We start from the raw sequence: 16718 nt of genomic DNA on the forward strand, positions 1-16718 counted from the left end.
CCATCTGTAGCATGCACTCTTCCCTCTCGTCTCACTCCCTCTGCCACTCATCTGCTGTAGAGCCAGAGGGATATACGGTGCATTATCATAGAAACAACAAAAGCTCAAAGCAAGAGGAACATCTAATGTGTTTGCGGTTTTACAGCTGACAGTTTTCTGAGAATAGATGATGTTTGGAAGGTCTGTGAAATGATGGCACTGTCAATGGCAAATGCTTACTATTAGTCACGTTAGTCACCAGTCCCTCATCATTTGAAGGGAAAAATCACAGACTGAGGCCCCAATGTTCAATAAAGCTGTCTTGTCTTCGCTAACCACTGCATACATCATATCAAATACTCATTTTGACTCATTTAATGCCCTGTCATCTGTCTATTTTTTTTTTGCACAACTGGGATGCATTGGACACACGCTCCATCTCCGTGTGACATGAGAAAGCTGTATTTTCCCAGACTCCCCATGGGAGCCACCGTTGTAATAATTGGGCACCAGGACCCCAGCACTCCCCAGGAGCCCCCTCCTGTACCACACCCCTGAACGGTAAGGACACTACGCTCCTGATCTCAGAGGGAAATTAATGGCGGTAAATAAGCAATTGAACACAAACAAACACATCAAAATAAAATAAATCTTTAGTGTGTCCGGGATGAAAGTGATGCTAGTGAATGTGCCATGTAACTAGGCCTATGTCATTTAATATGTGTTAGCATTGGAGGGTTTCAGGAAACTGAAATGAGACTGAAATTTGTTTTCGGTTGCGCTGAGAACTTTTGTGAGGGATCGGATGTTTTGCATTACGAGTATGGTGTAGGAAGCTTTGTTGTCTAAAGAAGCAGCAGTTGTGTGTCTGTGCCTGTCGAGTAGCTGTGTGTGTTTGTTCCTGCTGTGCAGCTGCAGAGTGGGTGTGTTAATCAGGTGCAATGATGTGTGTGTGTGTGTGTGTGTGTGTGTGTGTTGCAAAGGGGGGGGGGGGATCTCCTCTTAGCTCCACAGCCCCATTTGCAGGTTTGAAACTGTAGATGAGTGGCCTCCCGTGGGAGTCCATTATCCAACCTGCTCGCCCATGCAACAGTGGCCCTTGGTCCAACCTTCCTGTTCGCAACGTGGCCCCGCATCCAATTAACATTACCGCTGGCAACGGGCTGCGCCGCTCAGCATCCGCACCGCACCGCGCCCGCTCTGGCGGGGCTCTGGGTGCCGGGCTAACGAGAGTCCTCACAACGGTGTCATTAGCAGGATGGGAGTGTGTAATCATAAATACAAACCATTCGGGGACAGTATCAGCCCCTTAGGGTCCCCAGTGAGTTACCCACACCCCACCCTCCCACCCTCCCCCAGCCACACTTACCTCCCCCTCCTCCTCCCCTGCCGCCGCTGCCCAATTAAAGTTGTTTGTGGGAGTTGCAAAATAATTAAAGGTGCACTCTGTTGTTTTGTATTTGGGCTGCGCCCCAATGCCCCTGGCAGTGTTGCAATATGTTTTCTGATGTTTTGCTATTTAATTTTCGGCCTAAGTATCAAAAATAGGCCTGTGCTCTTTCGGAGCGGGTGAGAGGAGAATGTGTGTGTGTGTTTTTTTTTTAGTCTCGGCACAAGGGAGGCGCAATCGTGCTGTGTGTTTGCATGGTCTTGCCATGACAGGGACGTGTGTGTGTAACTTGAGGCCCAAACAAGGCACGTGTTGATAAATATATGTGTGTAAATGGGTAGGAGGGCTGGTGAGCTCTTTCCATAAACATTTCTCCCTGTGTTCTTTACAAACACCTGTGTGTCTACTTATCTGTGTGTGTGTGTGTGTGTGTGTGTGTGTGTGTGTGTCAAACCCAGAGGACTTAAACCTTCAGCAAATCTCACACTTCGTTAACTCCTTTCAAGTTTGCCATGCTATTTACTAAATGTGATAAATTACAGACATATGTGCATCTTTCCTGAAACTTTTTCCATACCTTCCAGAAAAGATGGACTGGCAACCATATATATATATATATATATATATATATATATATAAATAGAGAGAGAGAGAGAGAGAGAGAGAGAGAGAGAGAGAGAGAGAGAGAAGAACTTAAACTTCTATATAGAATAGCTTCTTAACTTAAACACATTCATATCTTTTTATCTAAACAATGAGATTCATCTCACAGATACGTTTTTATCCGAATCTATCAATTCATCTCAATTTAGAGGTAGTATATCACGCAACTTAAATGATATAATGACAAGTGTTTATCACAATGTTACATTGATATATCTTATATGTTTTGCACAGCTACTTGCAAACTCCCCTGTCTCCTTTTCTCTTCATAATTATTTGTCTGGGAGGATGCAATTTTATCACTGCTCTAAGGAGGGCTCTATGGTACTGCATTCAGTGAGGAGGAGAAATTAATTGTGATGTTGGGTTGCAGCTGAGGATTCCCAGGGCTACAAATTAACCAGGGCTCCAGCTTTCAACACACTGCTGGGCACGCAAATCACAAATGCAGACATGAGAAAAACATACACACACAAAGCCCTATGCAAACATGTGCACTCACACACACACACACACACACACACACACACACACACACACACACACACACAGACATACAAACAATCACTCACATACTGTAAACACACACACAGAGTGTACTGAGTAAACAAAATATGAGCGCCAGCAATACAACAATTGTGAAAAAAGACGAATCTACAGCACACACACACACACACACACACACACACACACACACACACACACACACACACACACACACACACACACACACACACACACACACACACACACACACACACACACACACACACACACACACACAATACAGAGTAACACCTTGAAAACACAGTAAACTCAGAAATGAGCACTCAGTTCAATGAATCAATTGAGAAGCCACCAGGGTTATGAGATGTACCAGTTTAAATGCTGGATTGAAACACCTCCCACCTGTAATTACTGAGACCCATCAGGGTGCAGTCTGAGGTGCATGAAGTAGCCTGCTACCATCTGAAATGGGTGGATTCAAACAAAACCAGTGCTATGGGTAAAAGCCAGCCCTGAGAAGCTGACTCTTCTGAGAAACAAACTCAGTTAAAGGCAATGTGACAAGTAACACACAACCGCCCCTTGAAGTGTACTCTCTTTCAATCCATTTGAAGATGCTGCAATATTTACAAACATAATGCAAAATAACAGCAATAGAATGCTGGCCTCCTTTTGTAAACAACTGTCAATATGTAAATATATGTTTTTTGAAAATGGAAATGTTATGTCATTTCCCTTTTATATAACTAAATGTTTTCAAGCATCTATACACTTCTTCATTATGCATAATACACGTGTGTGCTGAGATTAAAGTTAAAGCATCAAGCAAAGTAAGCTATGCTTCAATGTGAACCAATTCAGTGTACTGATTACTCTTGACAAGCTTTGGAAACAATGCAACGAGTATTTATAGTCTCAAAAATAAACACTTTTGTTGACGTTTGTTGCTATTTTGTTCCTCTCTGTAAATCATTATCAACTTCTTGGACCTTCCTTCATCTGCTATTAGAAGAACAACCCCAATTAGATGGATGGGTCTTCACTATACTGTATGTTGTTTCAAAATAGCTAAAACATTGAAAGACAAATTATGATAAGGACGATGAACCCTATCACAGAATATAAATGTGTCAGTTACATATTATGGTGAGATCAACTCAATTATAAGTTTCTGCTGTAAACATTTGCCAAAGACAAATTAAAACCCAGGGTGTCGAGGTCAGGCTTTTAACAGTTGCATGTTTATAAAATGGTATTCCTCAGCAAAAGTCTGCAATGATAGTTAAACTATGCTACCACAGCAGTGTTGCTTTAACAGCAACCTTGCTTTGACCCAGGCCACAGATAATCACAAACTCTGCTATGGCATCCTGTTTAGTGGGGGCTAAAAAAATAATTGAATAAAAACTTAAATTTGGCTAACTTGAGAGACCAATTTTGACTGTAAAATGAGTCATGCAGTCAATCATTCAATTTAGTCTCTAACATTTCTAACCGAACAGCACTGGAGAGCAGTAGAGTCCTCAACCAGATTACGGCAAAGCATTGATGTGCAGCTTTAACAGGTGCTGACATGACATCGGACGAGCATTTGACCGAGTTTGTCTCATGAATGAGGAAATGAAGGCAAATCTGATTTGAACACAAAGCTTAATCCTCATCGGGCCATAGTAAGAGCACCTGTCTCCTGCTTGAGACTTCTTTCATTGTTATTTGTCAATTTGTTTTGATCTGACAAAAGCAATATCTGTTGCTAAGTTAAACCTTACCTAAAGAAGCCAGAAAAATGCATGTAGTTTGCGTATATACATTACTTTATCAGAACAGAAAATAATCTATCAGGTATCAATTGTTGCTTACTACAACATACAACAATGTTACTTTCCTGTTATTTAGTTTAACAGTTACTTATTTTCCAGATTCTTTCCTTGTTCTTCTTGTAAATATCTGGGTCAATCAAATACATCACGTTATGTTTAGGACAGAAGCATGCAGCAGCTGTGGGTACAGTTGTTTTTAGGAAAGAATGTAGCATAATTACTGAAGGTTCATCTTTTTTTCTGCCAATGTCATAATTTTAGATCTCATGAGACATCATCTCATACTAATAACATGTGGCATTGGGAATCTAGTCCCTATGGCCTGGAAATCATAGATTAAGCAATCAATCATGAAATGATATAAGCTTTTCCAGTTGGTGTTTGTTCCACTGTAGTGTGAGATCCAGCAATGCCTTCAATGTCACGGTTATAGAAAATGTAATACTTAAAGCTCTAATTCAAAGGCAAAACTATAACTAAAACTTGCTTAATAACGGCACAAAATGTATTTGCACATGTTACACCATCAGAAAGATCCTAAGCACAAGCATCAATGGGTCAGCTGAAAGCTGTCTCACTCCATGCCATTAGTTAATGTATGAGAACTTTGCTCATAGACTGACTTTGCACTTTGCACTCAGAGTCTAAATTAGGGCCCTATATATTTGTGGTCTCTATCTGTTCTCTAGTCAGTACTTCCTGTATAGCGTCTCTGTCATCTCTGTCCACCATGCAGCTGTACACAGAGGCCTGTTGCAGCACTGAACCACAGCCTTGGGGCTCAATACATGTTGATGTCCTTGGAGCCTACTATTCTGTGCTTTATGAGGGACCATTGGTATATAATAAACTGTAAAGGAATCAGCTCCAACATCGTTATTCACACGGAATCTTCAACATTGTGCAGAAAATGAATAGCTAGAGTAATTCCATTTTCAGCCATACTGTACATGATTTGATATGTGTGGTTTAACAGATTAGACTTTTTATAGGCAAACCCTAGTTAAACTTGTAAAGGAAGAATATCACACATCCATTTGATGATTTGCTTTGAAAAGACACGAGCACAGCATCCAAACAGTAGCCCTGACGACCCTGCATCCAGCTGAGCTGTGAGTTCTGTATCCGTGGCCAGCAGACATCATTTAATAGTTTTTGATTTCACTGTCCTGTTTTTTTTTTATAAGGCATGTATTCACAAGGAAAAGGACGCCGCGTGGAGCCCACTCTGAACAAGCACAACCAGGGATTGTGGACCAGGCTTGCTATCAGCAGGAGCATCTTTTGCATCATTTGATCTGTGGTGCTTTGATGATGTTCCTCCTCACACAGCCCGGAACACAGCAAGGCAAACAAAAGGTCAACGAATTAATGAACAGCGGCTTCATTGTCGATTGGACGTGCTGTTTTAGAGAGCGCGCGTCGGACTTGTGAGGACCCTCAAATAACAATGGCGCCAAGTAGCGACTGCCATTCGTTTGCCTTTCATGGTGGGCCACGCAGCGCTCGATACTATTTTCATTAGCAATCCGAAGGAGGTTGCTTAATTCGCGGGTCTGCTCTAAAAGCACAAGCGAATTAGCATGGCTGTAGCAGCAGCACGCTGAAAAGGCCCTGATTAGAGGCTGCTAAATGCATGTGGGGCTTCCTGCCTCTGATGTTTGTGATCCGCAGATCTCGTCACCAAGGGGACATTGCCCTGATGCAGCTTAAAAGGGAGAGAGCGGAAGATGCATCAGTGGGTGCCTGGTTTATCGGACATTTACAAGCAACCCTTGTCAGTGGATTTATCATGGCTCATGTTGTTCAGTATAACGCGCTGTGCCACTATTACGTTCCATGCCTATAACTTCTCGACTTAGAGCAGGTTTCCATAGTGAATTGTAAAGAGTAAGAGTTAATAACATATTGGTGAGGCCTAAGCTTGCCTGATGTACTTACTGTAGACTAACACTAAAGCTTTCAACAGAAATGTTTGTTGTTACAGTTTTAGACTAACGTTGACATCTAGAATGTTTTTAGGATTTCATGATTTGTATTTCAAAGTTTTTGATATACAATTTGCGACTGTTGTCACCTGTATAATTACAGTTTTTTGAAGACCTTTTTTTGTCAACAGTTAAAACATTTTCTGAACAAGTCTGTCTCCACTCTTCACTCCACGGAGTCATCATAGATACGCTGTTTGGTGCCATGTTGAGTGAGGTGGCGTTAAATGCCCACCACCTCTCTCTCTCTCATCTCACACACACACACACACACAGTGGCACCCCAGATTGAGCCAACAACCTCCCTGCGTCTGTGCTCTCCCTGCCATCAGTAAAAACTATGACAAGCCTCCATCAGCTGGCGCAGTGGTAAGGAGCTAATATGAGCTGAGTTAATTGTGGAGTGAGAGGCTGGCTAAATGAGCGAGACAGAGCAAGAGTGAGAGACTGTGAGAAGAGAGAGAGAGAGAGAGAGAGAGAGAGAGAGAGACATAAGGGGAAAAGAGAGAGAGAGAGGGAGAGAAATAGGTGCTTAACTGAGAACTGTCATTTTTTTGACAAGCCATAATCATTTTTTCTCCTCTCTACCAGTTTCCAAAACTCTTTCCTGCTTATTACGTAAATGGCAATTAGGAGTCATCGTGACATGCAACAGGGGGTCTTGACCTGTAATATCTGGTTCAGAGAGAGGTTTTATTACCCCTCTTACAGCTGCTTTCACTAATGTTAGTGATTGACTGCTTTTCTCTTCTGTGTGACATGCACAGATAATCTTTTGACTTCAGCTTACTGTAATTTAGACATTTCTTTCTTTTTTTTTAAAGAGACCTATTTTACGGACTTATGAGCGGAATAATTTTAGTTCCCTTTGTTGTGGGGAGAAATTGCATGTCATTACAAGGAGACTTCATGAAGTATAACATGAAGTGATGCAGTGTCATTTGAAAGGTTACATATCTGGAATGGTCACTGAGTCTCCGTGTTTTGCATTGGTGCAAGAGTGATGCTATATAATTTTTGTATTGTAAATGACTGTGTAATTTATATGTAGGCAGAAGATGAGCCCTGAGAGTAAGGTCAATATTTATGTTTACAGAACAAAACACATCTGAGCTTTTTCATATGCTGTTACACAACAAGGCCGAGGACAGGAACTGCTATTGTTAGTTGCTTGTTCTAAACCGAATGACCTACGAATTCAAAAGCATCTGCAAAGTCAACACATGTACTTTTTAGGCATATGGATGCATATTATCATTGAGAGCAGCACATTACTATTTATACTGGCAGGAAAAGGCAGCCAGCACTTTCTGGACCTGTGTGACTCAATGGGTGTATTAGTCACCTTTATTTTCATAATCGCTGTGACGGCAAGAGTTACCGTTTTCGGTGGGGAATGTTTTATGTTGAACTTGCCTGGCCACCGCTGCTCGACATTCCAAGTTATATAACAGCATCATGATCATCTGTAAGCAGGGTCTTGTCCCTGTGGCCTCACATACAGGTTGAAGATTAACTGTATGAGTAGAGAGCATAAGCTGGAGGGAGGTCGCAATGACAGACTGATACAAATATAGATGAAACTGCGTGTGGCGTTAAATAGCCAAACATGATGGCAAGCAAGAAAAATATATATGAGACAGAAACAGAAGATTCAACGATATGGGGAAAGAGGAGGAGAGAGACCGATCTGGGGGGGGGGGGGTACTCTTTCTCTCTCTGCCTTCATCTTTGGCTGGTAATTGTCCTGTCTACCTGTTATACCAAGAAAGCTTTCAGTGGCCTGTGTCACTGACCTTCCCACGTGACCCTTGGCTTTGAACGGTGCACCACTCACAGGGGATGCTGGGTAGCTTTGGCATAGTCCGAGAGCACTGTGCCAAATGTCCATACCATGAAGGCTGTTTCATATCCTAAAGATGTAGCCTATAGCTCAATCACACAACAGATTCGCTTGGCTGAGGAAATTGCCTCAGTGGTGCCACACTGTTACCTTTCTCTGGTAAATTGCACATGAACCACAGTTATTAACTAAGTAAAGGAAGTCTTGGGCCATAGTAAGTTTCGACCATCATCTGATGGGGTTGAAAGAAACAAGCATGACATCAGTCAAGTTTTGAATAACAGTGCCAGTTGAAGGCTATCATATACATTACATTGTCAAGATGCCACCCCACCATTACTTTGAAATCAAATGTAACACAAATGTATTAAAGCTATACACCAACCTGATGCATCTTCATGCATGAACACGAACAATTTGACCAAAACCAACAAAGAGTGGCATTTGTAAACAGTTGAGTGAATTTGTCAGGATCTGGTTCTTGGTGCTGCAACTGGTAGGCAAGCAGTCAGTTACACAAGAGTGAAGCAGGCCTACAGTGGCTGTTTTTTGTGAGCGTGTATCTGTCACTCGTAAAACATCATGCGCTGCAATTCTCTGAATGTCTCCGGACTAGCGCTTTCATGGATACAAGGTTGGCGCGTGGGAGTAGATGCAGCGACTGGCCTCTCTCCTAGCAACCACAGTCTCTCCAGCCTAGTCAGTTGGTCTCACAGCCCCCTGTTTGCGAAATGCCACACACATCGCTATAAGAGCTGATGATGACTCACTCGAAAAGTACAGAACTGAGACATCTACATTATTGCTTTCAAAATCTAATTTCAGAACAGCTCCTTGGCGAAGAAAGTTTTAGATAATTAAACTCGAAACACACACAAAATATAGTCTAGAAACGGAAGAACTGTCTGTCTTTGTTTTTCGTCTGACAATAAACAGTAGGCTAGCCTAAGCTATAGGCCTATAATACATCATGATTTTTGAACATACAGTATGATGCGCCGAAGGGTGGAATATCATCAAGACACTGCACAGTGCACAGTGGGCCACAACAGGTTGTCATACTCATGACTGCCCCCCTCTTCAATAACAGAAACGTGCAGCAGACAGCTTGATGTGATTCACTCAGATTTCACAGGTTTGCTAAATGTTGTTTAGAAATTAAAATGAGAAAATTCACAGTTCTAAAATATGCGTAGCTAGCCCTTATTGTTGGAAAAGTTTGTTAAACCTTTGGTCAGCCAATTATATGACGAATCAGACATGAATAGAGCGCGCTCAGCTCAGCCTCCCGGCTCGCGCATCATCCGCGTCTCCGTGGTCGAGGCAGCGGCCAAGAGGCGGTCTCTCAGATCTGAACATTAAACATATCTGACGTCTATGGCTCCATCATCGTATTTCAGTGTCCAAATAACTATTTTGCTTTGCCGTGAAATTCAGTGCAAACTCTTTTCTGCGGTTCTTTTTCTCTGATGTTGTCCGTAACGTGTCCGGAGCGGTCTTAGCGCGTTTGACCAGTTAACTTTAAAAAGACAACAGTGTCCGGTCACGATTGCTTTGACTACCGGGGATTTTCATGAGTGCTCCTCCGGTGATTCGTCCGCCAAGTCCCCTTGCGGGGTCTAATGGCATCTCCTTCCAAATTCAGATCGGGTTGAGCCGCGAGCCTGTTATGCTGGACTCCTGTGACTTCAGCCTCGCGCACGTCCGGGAGATGGCATGCTCCATCGTTGACCAGAAGGTAACAATTATCATCTTTTCTCCGTTAAGGTCTGTCTGTGTGTGACATTTGGCTGTGAAATCTCAGGGGATGTTGCGACAGCAACGACACAAAGTTTTTTAGAGCAACTTTTACATTAGAAGTTAGTCAGGTGGCAGCTTGCTCGCTGCCATTAAATGTTAGTTTGCGAACGAATTCATTCAGTCATTTAAATAAAATGAAAATGGAACATAGTATAGGCCTATACAAGAGTCGTTTAATGAGAAAGGCTAATTGAGTTTGATGATCAGATGTTCAGTTTAGTGATGAAATGCCCTTTTGACAGTAGGCCTAGGCCTGTAGCCTATAGCCTTTGTATTAAGAATGCCATATAACAGTCAACCCATACGTTAGGCTACTGAATGTAATTCATTGTGAAGCGAAAGTATGCCTAAACACTGGTGTGTCATGAGGAAGCTGTCAGTCTGGTTGACATGTTGACGGTTGAGATCGATGAGCCTCCCTGTTCAACCACCCCGGGCTCTGGAACCTCCGTGCCCCACAAAGTGTTCAATGACTCCTGTCTCATCACCACTCGTTCTCTGGCCCTACCCAGTACGGGATGGTGTGCATAGCTACTCGTCCCTAGTGTGTCCCTATTAGTAATCGATTCCAATGGGACGCCGACATACTGTATTACAGTCATGTCCGCACACCATCCAAAGAACATGGTGCAACTTGGCTTGGCACTCATGATGCTAAAGGATATCCTGTCAGGAAATAGGTACAACTTTATGTATAATCATTAATCCACTCCACCCGAGTCCACTCATGCAACACAGAGGACTGGTGTTAGACATACACTATTTCCATCTGGTAGTGTGTGTGTTCCTGGAAGTTCCTGAAGCCCTCAGGGCCTGAGACAAATTCAGGACTTTGCTAGTTTTGTCCAGGTTTTGTGCTAAATGTCAGCAAACAGTCTGTACTCCTGTAGTGCTTTTCCTTTATCACCTCTTTGGTTAGCGTCACTGATATTTTGTTGAGATAGATTGATAGTTAGATTGATAGATTGATGTTGATAGATTTAGGTGGGTTGAGTGACCTGTCAGACATTTCAGTGATTCTTGTCAGTAATCATTTTATCAATCAGACCAAACCTAAATTCATACCAAACTAAACCAAAGAAACGAACTCCGTACTAGGACCATTATAACTTGAATGTGATATGCCAGATGACACTAAATATAATGCTGACTACTGTAGTGTAATGTGACCAAGTGACAGCCTACAGTAGCATTGGTTCTGCTGTACTACATCTTGTATACCTCCACCACTATCCTGACTTGGCAAGTCCTGGCTTTAATGTTTTCCCATGGAACATGTTTGAGATTCACTTGACCCTACAGCTGTGTGTGCTTCCACCACCACCCAATCTGAAACAGGTCCCAAGAACTGGAGAGGCAAGTTGCCTTTATTATTCTTGTTTTATTTGGGAAATGGCTGAGAAAAAAGTGCTTTAATCAGCGTCTTTTAATACCAGAGAAGATTTTAAAAAATATATTATTAAGTCAGTCTGGGGTGCGCTTCCATGGTTGGCTGCTCAACAACAATTTCGGGAAACTCAGTCCTGGTCTTTGGGTGTGACTTACTGCTGTCATTCACACCTAGAGGGAGAAGGAAATATTTTTGTTTGTGTTTGAGCATCTAAATATAATTGAACACATCCTGTGATTGTTTGCAGGTTAATAGAAGAAACCAGGCTGTGAAACTCATATCTCTTCTTTTAGATATACTTATTTTGTGCACACCTTTTGTTTTGTATTCTTTCACCTGTTATTTTGATTTTAATTAATTTTCAACATCAAGGAGACATATCTTGTGGATGTGTTGCCGTCCTATCCCTCTTGCTGTAGCAGCTGTGATATTGTGAAGAGGCAATAACAAGTTACAGAACTCTGAGAAGGAAACAGCTTTTCCCTAATGCAAGACGGATGACAGGATGTCAGTATGGGGGAACAGGACAACTTGTGTAATTTAAAAAAAAAGCCCCACATAATGAACAATAGATCCAGCACTAACTCCTTCAACACCTAGCAGACACTTTTCATGGCGGTGCGGTTCTCTGGAGTATAGGTTCTCAGAATACTTAACACTTTAAATAGAGGGATGTGAGATATTGAATATGTGTGTGAATGTGTATGTAATTGCGTGAGAAATAGTGTGTGTGAGAGAGATGTAGTGTCTTTGTGTGCCTGTGTGTGTGACTGTGCAAGGGTGTGTGTGTGTGTATACATCTAGTTGAGTGTTTGAAGGCCTATTTTTATGTGTGTTCAACTTGGGTTGTGCACATTCTCGGTGTGTGTGTGTGTGTGTGTGTGTGTGTGTGTGTGTGTGTGTGTGTGTGTGTGTGTGTGTGTGTGTGTGTGTGTGTGTGTGTGTGTGTGTGTGTGTGTGTGTGTGTGTGTGCGTGTGTGTGTGCACATTTGTTTATGTGTTGTGAGGTTTGGGTGTTAAGCAGTCAGACGTTGGCAATCTCGAAAAGTGTGTGGAAGTCCTTGTGTGGATGTTTGGAGGAGACTAGGATGGGGTGGATGCTGCCGCGTTACATTGTTTTCAATTGAACTTAGATGACTCTTGCAGCTGTGTCTGCTGACGTGTGAGATCTAGGCCTGGAGCTCCACTCCTCCTCCTCCTCCTCCTCCTCCTCCCTCTGGAATACTGCCTGGGTGATGCACATAGCGTTTTGAAATGTTTGGTATATTTATATAAACAACTGGTCAAAAGTTTAGAAGCACAGACTCTTTGGGCCTTTCTTTTTCTCAACCCCAGTAAGGGTGAGTTGTACTATTTGCAAACCGCAAACTGAAGTTCAAATGCCCTGTATTTAGTAATTTAGTGGAGTGTAGTTATAAACTATACAGAGCCATGAGAATGTAAATATAAATCATTCCGTTGCTCTGTTTCTGGATGAGGCGGGAATCCTACACCTCAAAGAGCACAAGACCTGTTGTGTTCTGATAAGATATTCTCATCTGTTATGGAAAAGATGAGGTAGCACTCTGTTCCACTCAGTGGAGGTAGCCTATTCGTAATGAATGAGAAGTGCATTCATAAGCTGACATTTAAAATGCTGTTCAATTCTGGACAAAAAGTCTTTGTGTTAAAAAATGATGGCCTTCGTTAAACATTGTGACAGTGTCTAACAGTGCAGAATGCCTGGGCACATGGAGCCTCACACTGTCAGTGGAGTTGTGCATTTTTGGCACACTGGAAGCTGAGCTACCAATTGGTAACTTATTGCTTAAACGTAGGCTGAGGAAGTGGAGGATGTTGGCTTGGCTTGTGTAGCAAGCACGTCAGGACCATAAAAAGAACAAAGGATTTCCACTATAAATAAAATAGGCCTATTGGGCTATGACACATTCCGTATACTCACACTGGCCTACACAGAACCAGTAGGGTTTCATGGAGCGCACACAATGAAAACTGTTGTAGATGACAGTGAACTCCTACTCCAACCTTGATGCAAGTGTTGATGCAGCACAAAAGAGCATACGGTTGGTTTTTGGCAGACTTTATCTAATAAACATTTGTGTGTAGTACTGCTAGTTATAACTTTGTGCATTAATATGCTCAGGGCCCACTTGTTCAAAAAGTATAATCTGGATCAGAGTGCCCTGGATTTTGAAATCCCTTGTTTTACAATCCAGGATCAGGTAATCCATCTCCCTTTTATGCCAGTTTTTTTCAAAGATATTTTGGATTGGATCACCCTGAGAATGATAAAATCTGGATTACCAGTGCCTCTGTGGAACTAAACATCACAATTTTGCTGCTGAATGAATGGCTATGAACAACAGTTACATTACTGTAAGGAGCATGGGCTGCTTTAATTGTTCTGTCTAAAATAATGGGGAACAGGACAAAAGAACAATACAAACATCTCTTTCCATTTAATTTTTGCAGAAACTTTAGACCCCCTCATCTAATGCATAACAAATATAATTCTGACGCCAATAAAGCTCATTCCAGATTGATCTTTTGAAGAACTGGAGCTCTGGAGTTTCCTACTGCAAATGACCACGTAACAGAACCCTGAATGCACCCGTCTGTGACATTCATGTGGTATTCTCAAGTGAGTGTGTTGCTCAGGATCTGACACTTGCAAGTGTGGCAATGGTAGGATGGTAGTGTAGTGGCTAAGCAGCTGGGCTAGCAAGAAGTACCCTGACAAGTTGTCCCTCGCAAGGCACTTACTGTAAACCTAAGTTGCTCTGAGGAGAATGGCATTGTAATGTAATTGAAATTATGTAAGTTTAAAACCATCTGCCTTGTGTAAATATCCTTGTGCAATGAAAGCCATTTGACCACTCCAGTCCACTTCCAAGAATAGATTACAATGTGGGATACCAGATAGGCTCTGCCTTAATGAGCAATAATGCAGATGAGCTATTTCCATGAAAGGCACAAGTGAATTCAATGAACTGTACTGTATCTTAAAGATTCATAGTGACTACTTGCCACTTGCTGAATCCAGCATTAAGCCAAAACTGTAAATTGATGAGAAATCACCCCTCCGCCTCTCTCTCTCTTTCTCTCTCTCTCTCTCTCTCTCTCTCTTTTATCACTTTTGTCTCTCCAGGGCCCCTAACAGGCTGTGAACAGGCGACTTCATCGCTCTCCATTAGGCCATTGCATTATCAGCCTTCATTAAAAGTGATGGGGCCTTTGTTTCAAGATCTTGGCACCTTTTTTTCCTTCATTTTTTTTTACACGAGAGAAAATTTAAATTTTGCTCCCATTCCGACGTGATCGCCACTTAATCATCTGACAGTGCGCTCATCGGGAGGAGTAATAACTTCCTGGTCAGTCAGTGTGTGACAGCAGGGCCTGGGTTCCCATGGCTCTCGGCTGGGGAGTTTCACTCCCAGCAAGGGGGCTGTGATCCCCTCATGATAGTAGTGCTGTTTCTTTTTCAGCATGAAAGTATTTTTGGGGGGGTTAGGGGAGCTTTTTGACTTTATTTGGAAAAGAGAGAGTATAAAGAGTGACAGGAAGTGAGAGTGGGAGAGAGATGGATTTAGAAATGACCTCTGTGAGGGAGATGACCCCTCTGTGGACTGGAGGCTCCCTTGATTGATACATTTCTTAATATTTGAGGTGGGTGCTTTAAGCTTCTGACTAGCTTCTCACAGGTTTTGTGGGTTGACTTGTATTTTTGTATTGCTTTTATTCTGGTGCAGCAGTGCAATATAGCTCACGTGTCACCTTCATTGCTTGGTCTGTTGCTATGACTCCTTGTTGGACGAGGCTTTTTGTACATTACTAGAGAGCTTAAGAATGAAAAATGGCGTAATGTATGTTTATCTTCCTAAGTGTGTTTCTGAGCACAGACAAATCAATGCTCCCTGTGTTATTTCTTAGGGATGCCTTGGGCTACATGTTAGATTATGTCTTCATAATTGCTAAATAATTCATACTCAAATGGACATTAGGATTCATGTTTTCTCCCCCAGGAGCAGCAGCAGTCGGTTATACAAGCGACACCCAAAGAATCACACACAGATGAGTTTGGATTTGATTCAGTTACTGTATATGGTCATCTCCCCCACCAGGGTCTCTAATGCAGGAGAGAGAATGGGCTCTGTTGTTGCTTGGCAACTGATTATGATTGCGTGGTGAAGTACCCATTTGAGTACCATTATCCGGAGGAAAGCCACGTGTGTGTGTGTGTGTGTGTGTGAGTGTGTGTGTGTGTGTGTGTGTGTGTGTGTGTGTGTGTGTGTGTGTGTGTGTATTGTGCCGGAGCAGCAGATGAAGGTTGTTCTGAGTCCTTTGTGAAACAGATGTTTTTGGATAAGTGCCAAAAGGTAATGGTGTCTTCCAGGAGCATCAAAGAGATGGATAGAGGAAAGAAAAAGAGAGACGTAGAAGGTGAGACTGAAAGAGAAAAAGAGAGGGAGAGAGACAGTTCCTCCTCCAGTGTGGCACCCTGCAGTGCTAGGCAACAACATAGCCCCCTATGACTGTAGCACTCTTCCTGGTCTCTGGTCTGAGCTCATCAAAGGTGCATTGTGGGAAGGCCATGTCCTCCTCCTCCATTGGAAACAAAAGGAAACAGGATCTCTGCCATGACTTGATTTTATGCAGGAGCCTCGCATGTTTGTCACTGGCTTCCCTGCTGCTGCAGTGAGGATGACATGTTCCTGTAATTGAAAATGACTAAAAATAAGCTCTGTTTCCGTTCAGTGTTAATGCAGTTTGCCGAAAGGTTAGTGCATTTTTCTAAGCCAGGGCCTAGAAAACACAATTATCTCACAGAGAGAGGGAGAGAGAGGGGGGAGAGAGAGAGAGGGAGAGAGAGGGGGGGGGAGAGAGCGAGAGCGAGAGCGAGAGATGGCTGCTGTAGTGAAGGCTGATGTCTTTCCTCTGATGTTTTCTACACCTGTGCACCTCTTTATTTATTTATCTCAACAGACCTCGAGCGAATGGTTCGGTCCAGTCTGGTAAACAGGAGGATCGACTGTGACTGCGGCGCCAGAGGGTGTAGAAATGATTACACGACAATTAGCCCCTCTAGCCGATGCCGCGTTCACAAGCTGATCGAGCGTCAGCTAAAACTCAGTGTTTTTCAGCAGTGGTGCACGCTTGGCTGTGGCGGCTGAGTCGGATGACTTGTGGCTGCCGGTGCTGGACAGATCAACAGAAGAGTCTGGTAGATTATAGCAGGTGTTGTGGTGGTGGTGGAACTCCGTATGAAAAATGCCCCTGATGTTGGTCTGGAGAGGGCAGGCAGAAAGGCCTGTGTGGTAGCAGACAGTCATCACGACGA

At 42.8% G+C, this 16718-nt stretch overlaps 1 protein-coding gene across 1 annotated transcript in view; it reads left to right on the plus strand.

Annotated features, from left to right (window-relative positions):
* The first annotated feature begins 9697 nt into the window (after window positions 1-9697).
* The window catches only part of prkd1 (protein kinase D1), a 43354-nt gene continuing 36333 nt past the window's right edge, over window positions 9698-16718 (plus strand). The window contains exon 1 of the mRNA XM_062522335.1: window positions 9698-9928. Coding sequence (XP_062378319.1) covers window positions 9764-9928 — 165 coding nt within the window. The 5' untranslated portion in view covers window positions 9698-9763. The remainder of the gene's footprint in view (window positions 9929-16718) is intronic.

Source organism: Sardina pilchardus, chromosome 20, assembly GCF_963854185.1.
Source record: "Sardina pilchardus chromosome 20, fSarPil1.1, whole genome shotgun sequence".
In the NCBI taxonomy this organism is placed as follows: Eukaryota; Metazoa; Chordata; class Actinopteri; order Clupeiformes; family Clupeidae; genus Sardina; species Sardina pilchardus.